Consider the following 10876-nt stretch of genomic DNA (forward strand, 5'->3'; position numbering starts at 1 on the left):
CATCCTCTCTTTCCTTCTTTCTCCCATAAATTAGAATATACAGATTGAAATGTAAATGGTTGCATTCCAGCATCTCTTATTCTCCAGTTTTAGCAGGACTGGCTGTTTTCTAATGAATGATTCTCCTTCTAACAGCAAAGAAATGAATCCAGTGGGACACACCTACGAAAAGGACATGGATGGAAGCCTGCATTGTCATGTGGTTCAACATGTTTAAAAACAGTGTCCTGATGGTCTAGACAGTTTGGAAAGACCCTGTGAAGCACCAGCATCTATATTTGCAAGTTTTCTCGGCTTTGGACATGATTGTGATACTGATTGCACAGTTGTTTCTTCTTCCAGTCATTCATTATCATACTTGTGCTCTGAATTCTGAAACAGACTGCCTCTTTTCCTCTTTGTCTCACTCTAGAACTTCATTTTCCTCAATCTTGCAACATTGCAAATCAGAAATCAGGTATCCCAGACACCTCCTCCACTCCTCCGTGCTGCTGAGAGACCAGTCTGTATACCAGCAGTATCTCCTGACCTTAGCTCATGCCTTCTCTGCAGACCCTACCATGCAGGGAGCTGACGATGCTTTTTGCTCATGTCTGTACCAGGAAGAGGTTGAGATTCTCACCGGCTATTTCAAGTAACTCAGGCTAATGATCAGCTGTTCAATGGTACTGACCATTCCCTGAACATACACAGGGCCCCAAGAATGTGTGTTAGTCCAGGATGAATAATTCGAGGTCACTTTAATTCTAGACAAGTCCTGAATATGGCAGGGGCCTACACACTGAAGACATTACCTTACATGAACATGAAATCCAGACATGCACCTGCAGGAGTGGATCTCACTAGTCAGACACGGGAGGCTGGTGAGCTGTGGGGCAAGACACCAGCTCCAGGGCCCTGCTCCTAGTCAGTCTTACCCTGATCTCTAGATTGGCTTCAGATGTGAAGGATGAATTTTACTTTCAGAAGTGTTATCATTAATTGTGATTACTCTAGATATTCATAATAATCACATGGCTTTATAATACTTCATTAAACTTTAGCTCTTTGTTTGTCCTGCAGCAGGGAGTTCCACAGCCCAGTTACATGCTCACATGGAAATGCGTATCTCAATATCCATTTTAAGTTGTTTTCCCTTCCAATTTTCTTGAAGGTTTTCATGTTCTCATATTAAGGAACTGGTGTCCCAGAAGTCTAGCAGGAAATTTGGTGGGAAGAATAGTCTTCATCCAAGCATTTCTATTGAATACTGAGCTAAGTCCAAGCTACCAGCCTGCAGGTAAGAGTCTACAATCTGTTCTCTCTGATCCTCCATAGCCAACCAAATCTACCACTAGTGACTTTTCAAATCTCCATCTTTCCAGCATCTTTTCCCAAACAAGAGAAAGAGAAATGCAGACTGAAAATGATAGGTAAGAAAAGATGTGCACACGCTCTAACTGACAATATAACAAGCAAACCTTAAAACACATGGCTTTCCAGATTATATCAGTTTCATTTAAGAATGGTTTTCTATTTATTCTCAGCACAGCTGAAAGCACCACTTCTGAGACCCTAAACTCCACAGCACTGCTAACTCCTTGTGAAGTGGGCTAACAGTTTATCCCCTGATGCAAAGGGACTTTTCACCCATGTCTTTTTCTGGTATTCCCCATGACCTGCTTTCAGCTTGGAACCATGCCAAATATGTAAAACATTTGTCAGAGAGGAGATCATCTTAGTTTCTTTCTCTTGCAGAACATTGTCAGAGATCCAGGAAAGCAGACAAAATTCTACAAACACTAAGCATTAACCAAAACAAAAGAAAATACTCCAGCATTTTTCTTCCTCACTTTCTCTCCAGAGCTTTGCTGCTCAATCCACGGTCTCAGAATTTGCTGACACAATGGTGCAGGAAAATGCCAAGCAAGTCCCTGAAAGAAAATGCCATTGCCAAGAGTTGAGTTCAGTCCTGCAGCTTCAACCATGTTTAGCTCTCATTTTCAGTGTGAGCAGCTGCCTTTTTCAGCTCTCAGACCTGAGCAGAGTTTGCTCTTCATGGCCTCAAAACACAAGCCCAGATGCTGTGATCCCCTGCTCATCAGGTCCACTCTTTTCTTGCCCACCTCCCTGGTTTCTCTTGACTAACACACAAGGATTAGAACAGTTCCACAATAATGAGTTTTCCTCCTTCCTATGGTCCTCAGCACATTTTTAAATGGAAGAATCAGCTTACCCATAAGAGCCACAAACCAAAATGAGGAGCTTAAAATATAAGCAATTCAGTAGCCTGAAGTATTATGCATGTTGGGCAATCATAAATTTAAAGCAAAAATCCCTACCAATTTTATTTTGCATTAGATACTAAATAAAACCTACTAGCAAAGCCAGATTACTAAGAAACCTTTTTGGCTGTTGTTTTGGTTGGGATTTTTTTATATCAAAACAGGATTAAAACATCTTTTGGAGACTCACTGTCATTTTATCTGAGTAAATAAGCTTACAGCACCTAACAGTCAATTTATAATGAAGGCTTTTGTTCTTGTTACTGTGATGCAGCCCTGCAAATTTGCCCACAGCTGCAGCAAATTCAGATGGTTTTGACAGGTAAATAAAATACTGTTTAGATCTGTCATTGTTATTAATCAGCAGAGTAAAGAAATAGCAATTATATTTTGTTTCCAAGCAGATAAATTTTCATCATGATCTTGGCAGGGGTGGTATAGAATAATGTGCATCTATAACTTTTACAGTTGTGAGGGTCCAAAATATGAAGAGTCTTTGGTCAGCCATTGAGCTGTAAAAAAAAATGGGAAATAAAGGCTGTACCAGTAATAAACACCATAACAAAAAGGAACAAGGAATGTGGGATTTAGCCCTGTTGGAGTTTTATTGACATAAGCACCAAATAAACCAAACTGCAGGTCTTGACATCAGCTGTACCAATTCAGTGCTCAGTTATTCTGAACTGCACTTCCAGGAAGCTGTGTCAGGATCTGGCTGTGCTTTGAAAACCCACAGTTTGGGCCTCCATAATGATTTGTGCTTCCCAGCTGCTGCACGGGCAAAGGTTTCAAATACTCCTCAAGCAATGCCAATGAACAAAAAATTATTTGTAGAATAAGGTACTGCTCAAGGAGGAGTAGCAGAATACAGCTGCAAATATCTTATTGTATTGGTCAGAAACTGTGAGAATCAAAAAAGAGAAATCCTGGTGAAAGTGTTATGAGATGCCAGTCACATCTGCTCCGCTCCTCACTCAGGTAGGCTGGCAGATGGTCAGCAAATAGTCTCACTTTTACAATGCAACCTACACTGGTTTTCAGAGCAAAAACTAGCATCCAATTATTTTCAAGCATTAATGTTCTCCAAGGAAGCAAGCTACCTTTTAATTCTGCTTAGGCTCTATTTGCTCTGACACTAAGCCAATCTCAGAGGTGCCTACGTCTTGTGTACACAGGCAGAATGGCAAGCCAGGGAAGAGTACTAGAAATGTGGAATAATGCAAATTCCCAGGAAGTGAATTGCACGGCTTCCAACTTTTAGAAGAGATGGGGACAAGACAAGCAAGAGAAGAAGGTGTACAGTATCTCCAAAAAAGAATTATTTCCTCCACTCCCATCTGAAAGCCTATGGTGAAAACTGTGTCTCACAGCTATCTGCCAGCTGCATAAACCATTAGAGAAGGCACAGTCCATTGAGCACTGAGCTGGGACCTATGGAACCCTTGGTATGACACATCCAGCAGGGCTGTGGATATTGGGATTGGTTGGTGGCAGACCCCGCTTCTCCCAAGGAAAAATTGAAGCCCATTCCCCACTTTCCAGCACCCATCACCACCATCCTCAAACCAACATAAGGGAAGGCACAATCACTGCATTACAGATGTACCAACTTTGGGAAAGGCAGGACGTGTGCCAGAGCATGGCCACTTTCAAATGAGAACTGGTTTTCTCCTTAGCAGAGCACCCAGTTCATGAGGGGGAAAGAACACCTGGGGTAATACCCATTTTGCATAAGATTTCAATGTATCAACTTACACACCAGAATCTGCGCCCAAAATGGAAATAGTCAAGTTGAACTTTGCAACCCTTTTTCATACAAGGATCCCCTATTACAACAAGTAATGGAATTATCCTGAGTAATAATGGTTATCTGCACATATGGGCTTGATCCCACAAGCAGAGGTCTGCAGCCTTCCTTGCACCTGCAAGCTGTGTCATGTTAGGTACAAATGTTGCTGGGTACATCTCTGTAAGGAAGTTGCCAGCCTGAAAATACATGAGATGCTTTTAATTGTCATTAAATATGGAGCATAATGCTCCAGAGTGGCATCTTATATTCTGGCAGGGTTGCATTTGTTTCATTCTCCTGTGTGGTGGAGGGAAACTTCACCTGCCTAAGCTCAGTCTGTACCACGGAGTATCTCAAGGCTGCAGCTTCAGCAGGTACAATCACAGCTAGCAGTGCTTCTCCTGCAGATAGTGCAACTGGGAGCAGGAGAGCAGTGGAGCACCTGCACAGTTCCTATTAGCCATCCCCTGGGAAACACTGAAGTGGGGTTGTCTTGTGACACGTGTTTTGTATAGACTGAAGTTGTATTTTTAAAAGCAAAGAGCACATTAAACTCCTCCTTTGCATCACTTTTGGAATCATCGAAACTGGGTACCCACAAAGCACCGAACAGTCTCCCTTGCTGAGATGTGCTCTGCTCCATGAAGGTGCCAGCATGTCCCTCCTCCCCTGCCACGGCTGGTCGGCTCTCAGGCTGGGAATGAGTACCCGGGGCAAGGCTGCCGGGAAAAAGAAAGCAGAAAAGGACGGAGCAGGGCTCCACCCCACACCTCCCTGGGAAACACTGCCGAGGTGCAAAATCTGGAGCCCGGGGCCTGGGCAGAAGGCAGGGTTTGGGCTCCTGTTCCGGACAACAGGGACAGCCCCTCGAGCAGCAGGCCCCGCGTCCCTCAGGCCGGAGCATCGCTGCCACCGGGCCCGTGGCGGCCCCACCGCAGCGCCCACCGCCCGCGGTCGCTCACCTGCTCGGGCCCCTGGAAGCAGATCCTGCAGAGCGGGGTGCGGATGCCGCTGTCGACACTGCTGCCCAGCGAGTAGCGGTCCTCGGCCTTGCCCTTGCCGAAGTCATCCGAGGAGGTGCTGCTGGGCAGGGAGGCGGGCGGCTCCCCGGCGGGGCTGCCCCACTCCTCGGCGGCCGGGCTGCCCGCGCCGCCGCCGCCGCCCGCCGCCCGCCAGCCGGGCCCGCGCCCCCCGGGCGGTGCGGCCCCCGCCGCCGCCTCTGCGCCGCCGGGCATGGGGAGCGGCGGCGGCGGGGAGGGCGGCGGCGGCGCGGGGGGTCTCCGCAGCAGGAAGACCTTCAGGTCATTGAAGAGCATGCGGCAGCGGCACTTGAGGAGGCCTTGGTTTCGCAACATCTGTCTCGGACGGAGGAGCCCGCAGCAGCAGTAGCAGAAAATGCCCGCGCCGGGTGGTATTAACATGTGCCTTTCCTTGGCAGGCGGGCACGGGGGAAAGAAAAGGGCAGGAGCCGGGCGCCCCGCGGCCGGGGGGGCTCCGCAGCGGCCGCAGTGCCGGGGGGCTGCGCTGGCCGCCGGGAAACGCACAAAAGCAGAGCCGGAGGGCGAGGGGGCCAAGTCCCCGGCAGCCCGCTGCAACCCGGCGGGGACGGCAATTGAAAAAAAAATCCACACCAGGAAAAAAACCGACTCTGTGCTGCCGAGGGATCCTTTCCCCCCTCCACAAGTTTGCTTAGAAATCAGCGGGAGGAGGAAATAAATCTCCCACGCCCGAGGGTCCAGGGGCGCAGGCGGCGGTCTCGGGAGAAAGCCCCCGATCAGCTCTCGCAACTCCTAAGCCTGTAAAAAAGAAGGGTCCACGTCTCCGGTGGGTGTGGGGAGGAGAGAGAATATGGTTCTCTCGACAGTATTTGGCATCTCAAGTAATTTTCCTTTTTCTTCTATTTTATAATATTTTTTTTCAATTAAAAAATAAAACCCGATCGCACGAATCCCGGTGTGCATCCAGACAAAATAGCAGCTGGTCTGGCTATCAAAATGCAAAATTGGTAGCTGTTGTTGTTATCAAAATTGCCTCTTTGACAAAAAAGACCTTCACATTGTTTGTGGGAAAACACCCTACGTTTTCAACACTGTGCTCCCAGGTGGCTTCAGATTTTACCGTTGCCTTTAAAAGATTTCATTGTAAATATTAAAAGTCCGGAAAGAAATAATTAGCATTCAATGAGCTTAATCCCAGATGTACTGAGACAAATATATTTTTATATATATAATATATATATCATATATATTTTATATATATTTATATATTCTGACCTTCTCTATTCCAGCAGCTGTCTGGACCACACAAAAAAAAAAAAAAAAAATCAGGGCGAAATTGATGAGGGAAGGCGGCTGTATTATTCCCTAAGCTGTTACCATCCTGGACCAAAAACCCACGTCGAAATCGGATCTATTCTTCGCATGTAATTGACCGGGGAAACGTGGATCTTACATGGTCACGTTTCCTTTCCTCCTTTCACAAAACAGGAACGTCATCAAACGCATTGGCAGCTTGTACAGACCATTGTGGATGGCGAGGCGGTCAGGGCTCTATCAGCAATTGCAGGGACCTCCTTTTGATGCATTGGACGAGGCTCCTTCTTTCTCTCCTCCACCGTCCCCACCTTCATTTTCCTCCCCTTCTGTCCTCCTCCTGCTCTGACTGTTGCTCTCTCTCACAGGCATTGACATTCAACCATCGCAAGTCTGTCGCACTCTCGCTGGCAGGGAAAAAAAATCGGAGCAGATAATTCTCTTCTTCCTCCTAAAAGGCTCGGATGGAGCACAATGCGCCAGACACATGGGGCAGCATGGCTTATTTTTCGTGCGGTTCCTACCGCTTTGGCAACATCGAGCTGGTGTCTGCGTGTATGCCTTCCTCCCTCAGCAGCAGCCTCCTCTCCGCTCTCCCATCCGGCTTGCCGTGATGATGTTGCTGTTGCTATCTCCCTTGGATGCAATGGGGAAGGCAGATTGTTTGCAGTGCGAGCGGGGATTTGCAGGAAGGGAGGGGTGGGACGTGGCCGCGCTCTTCTTCCTCCCCCAGATTGAGGGGGAAAAAAAAAGGAAAAAAGAAGAGAGAGAAACAAGAAGCAAAAAGGCGGGGTGAGAGGGGGAGAATCAAAGCGAGGAATGGAGCCCTTCCCAACCTTTGATGCCCCGAGCTGCCGGCTGCCTGCGAGAGCCCACGCCGGGGAGGAAGGGAGGAGGGGCGGGGAAGGGGCTGGGCGGGCGCTGCGGCTTCAGCACCACGGGGCGCGGACAGCTCCGCCGGGCGGGGCGGCGCGGGGCGGGGCGCGGAGGCTCCGCCGGCGCTGCGCCCCCGGCCCGCCCGCCGAGCTCCGCACCGGCCCCGCCGAGCCCCGCACGGGCCCCGCCGAGCTCCGCAGCGGCCCCGCCGAGCTCCGCACCGACCCCGCCGTGCCCCGCGCCGGCCCCGCCGAGCTCCGCGCCGACCCCGCCGTGCCCCGCGCCGGCCCCGCTGAGCCCCGCGCCCGCCCCGCCGAGCCCGGCCCTGCGGGACGCGGCCCCACGGCCGAGGGGCGCCCGGAAGGCGGCGAAGCCTCGGCGCCCCGGTGTGTTCCAGGCGGGTTTCCACCTCCCACCGGCCGCTGCGGGGATCTGTGACACGCGGGAACTTCCAGGGGCAGGAGGCAGAGGCCGCAGGTGCGGCGATGTCCCGGGCAGTGGTCAGGGTTTTACATGCTCCCAGCAGGAAGCCGAAACCCCACGAACAAACTTTTCCCTAGCAGATTAATTTGTTGCAGAGGTTTTCACGGTCTAATAGCTATGATATCATTATTACATTTTACTCCAGCAGTGTTTTTTGCTGATAGATTTGTTTTGTTTCAGTAGCATGTATTTCAGTAGAAATATGGGTTCCTTGTAGCCCAATGGAGGGTAAATATGACTGAACGCTATTGCTTAATTAGAGTTTTGGTGCAAGTAATGAATGGATGCCAAGACCAATAGTTTTTACTCTTTCAGCCTATTTGAAAATTTTAAGTAGCAGCTGCTCTTGGCAAGTAGCTCTTCTCTACAATCATCAGCAGAAGTGGCTTTCCCCACCCCATCTTCCTATGTATGTCCATGCAGACCCATGCAGCCTCTGAATGCTAGGGGGAACTTAGGTCTCCAGTGGGACTTGGTATTTGCATTCCAGCTGGAACAGCTGACAAAGGTGCTGAGTTTGATGTAGACCAAAAGTATTATTGATACAGTCTGTGCAATATGGCTAATGTTAGTGCAATATCTCAACTCAGGGACCAGTGAATACCTGCAAGATGAGACACACCTCTTGGAGCCTGGGTCTGACATCATGTCAACGCCATTGAAATTTCATTTAATTTGGTTTCTTCCTTAAACTTCTTGAAGAGGCCAGTGTCTGCACCAATGCCCATTCTGGGTACTCTAGCTGGTCTTGTGTGCAAGGTCTTCATTTGCAGTGACCCAGGCAATACCACTGATAAATAACCTCATGTCTCTGGAAAATTGTGCTGGACCCTAGACAATGATTTGAAATTGTTTCCCATAGAAAGAGACATGACGTGCATAAAACATTGCGTGTCATGATTAGTAGAGGAATCTATGTTGTTACCTAATTAAAAAGGAGCAGACTGATTATTTGCTACAGGAAAATGAAACCAGCACATGCAATTAATTTCCAGGAAATAAATTACACATTGGGATGCTTTAAAACATTCATCAATGCAGCCTGCCATTCCTCAGAAAAGCTGTGCAGATTTGCCAGTGTGGCTGTATAATACAACATATTAAAGCTTCTCAGAATTTCATATGTGTCTAATGGGGTCATTAGAGAAATAATAATGGAAAGAGCATTTTAGAGACTTCCTGTGTGTGAGACAGGCTGGCTAGTGGCTGAGTCTCTGTGTCCATGCTCCAGGATGGCTTTCCACCACCACCCCCCATGCTTTTTATTGCTCCCATCTTCTTGTCTTGATGTCACCAACATTTTCAGAATGGTTCCATCAGTAACAGAATTGGAGAAAAATATATTGTTGTCATCCTTTGCTTGTGTAAAACATCTTTCATCCTTCCCTCCTTCCCATGCCTGGTTTTACAGAAAGGATATTTTCGGGCTAGAGGAGATATTTGTGTTATACTCTGGGTTTTAATGTATGGGCTGTGTGCCCAGAGAGTTGAATGGCTGATAAATGTGACAAAATAAATAAAACAAATAATAAATCGGAAGTGCTCCATATGCTTCCCAGAGGTGAGTGGGTATTATTTCTGTTTTGGTAAATGGGACAGCTGCCAATGTTTTCACACTTGGATGCTGCATTCAGGCCCTTTGGTATGGATCAAGGTGTCTCGCTTAAAATGCTTGCACTGTAAAGAGCTGGCCCAAGACACTTTGGTGAGATCCCAGTGAGAGTCAGGAGCTGTTAGGAGGCCTGTTCAGCCTTTCTAATTTTGCTTCACAGGAAGCAATGTGCAGCAAATGATGGGCAGCACCTTCTTTTGCAGAAGAACCTGTTTCTGGGAGTTTTGATCCACTGTCTCTTTAACCCACTAACAGGCAAGAGGTTAGCATTGGGAGGACAACTATTGGAGGCATCACCTCTGGCAGACACTACCTCTGCCCTCCTCAGGTACCCAAAGAGGAAGAAAAAACACATGACTCAATCTGCTAAGAGTGGATAACCAGTTCCTCTTGGTTGCTTACGTCCAAGCTACTGACCAGGAAATTAGACTGGGGAGATATCCAGGAATCTTGGCAGGCCTGTTTGTTATAGAAGGATTCAGGTGTCAGGCTGCAGGTTGGTCTCACAGCAGACACTCTAACACTGGTTATCTAAAGCACAGTGTGGGCCCATTTGCCCTTAGCTACTCCCTCAACAAGGACAAAAAAAGTATTGCTATTCATGTGCCTCCTCTTCACCTCTCTGTACAAGCCATGGCTCAGTGCAGAGGGGGTGGAGGAAGCAAGAAAAAGAGTGGCTAGAGCTGCATCAGTCATCAGTACTTGGTCTGCCTGTGTGGCAGCTTGACATAAAATCATATAAGCAAATTTTTATTCCTCTTTTTTTATGTTGTTAGCTCAGAGATTTTTTTTTTAATGGCAGAGATAGGGAGAGGGCAAATGCAAGCAGGAAAACATTATGTGGACTGCAGCTGAACAGCTTGAACTCAGCACACTGGTCATTGTGCACAAGCATGTGAGAGACAGACAATATAAATGCTGATGTGGACAGAGAGGATCAGGGAGCCAGAAAGCTGCCAGAGAAACATTCCTTTGTGTTTTCCATCTCTCAGGAAACAGTTACCTAAACCCATTTTCATGCCCACCTACTCGGTCAATAGCTGCACTGCGCCTCCTGCTCCACTTACAGCTCCTTAATGGTGCAGAGTAGCTTTGATTGCCGTGGCATGGGCCCCATCCCTCTGGCAAACCATTACTTAAATCCAATACATTGAAGGTTCCTGCTGCTCTCTCAGTGATGGGGAGCTGCTCATCAGCTGAGTACCCTCTGATTGCTTGTCACAGCCAGACTTCCTAGTTCTTTTTCCCGGACAGAGATATTAAATAAATCTCAAGTGATGTAATTACCATAACTCAGTTGAGGAAGCTTGTGGGCAGATGCAGCCAGGGGCCAGAGGGAGCTCTGCCACTTTTTTTTTCTTTCTTTCTTTCTAGGCAGTTGCAAATGTGCTGATGCAAAGGATGTTGCTGCTGGAAAGCTGGGCTGAGCAGGTGGGGGTTATGCATCTTCTAAACATTCAGAAATAATCTATATATTGACTGGAATAATCTTCTCAGAGGAGAACACAAATAATTTCTGGAGTTTTGTGCCTTGGTGTGT

General features: G+C 47.8%; 1 protein-coding gene across 1 annotated transcript in view; it reads right to left on the reverse strand.

Annotated features, from left to right (window-relative positions):
- MARCHF4 (membrane associated ring-CH-type finger 4) overlaps positions 1-5474 on the reverse strand; it is a gene marked incomplete at both ends in the record, with an annotated part of 93628 nt that extends 88154 nt beyond the window's left edge. Inside the window, one exon of the mRNA XM_084208891.1 lies at positions 5016-5474. Within this exon, the coding sequence (XP_084065017.1) occupies positions 5016-5474 (459 nt within the window). The remainder of the gene's footprint in view (positions 1-5015) is intronic.
- Between the last annotated feature and the right edge of the window lie 5402 nt (positions 5475-10876).

The sequence above is a fragment of the Fringilla coelebs genome, assembly GCF_963513975.1.
Source record: "Fringilla coelebs genome assembly, chromosome: 7".
Lineage (NCBI taxonomy): Eukaryota > Metazoa > Chordata > Aves > Passeriformes > Fringillidae > Fringilla > Fringilla coelebs.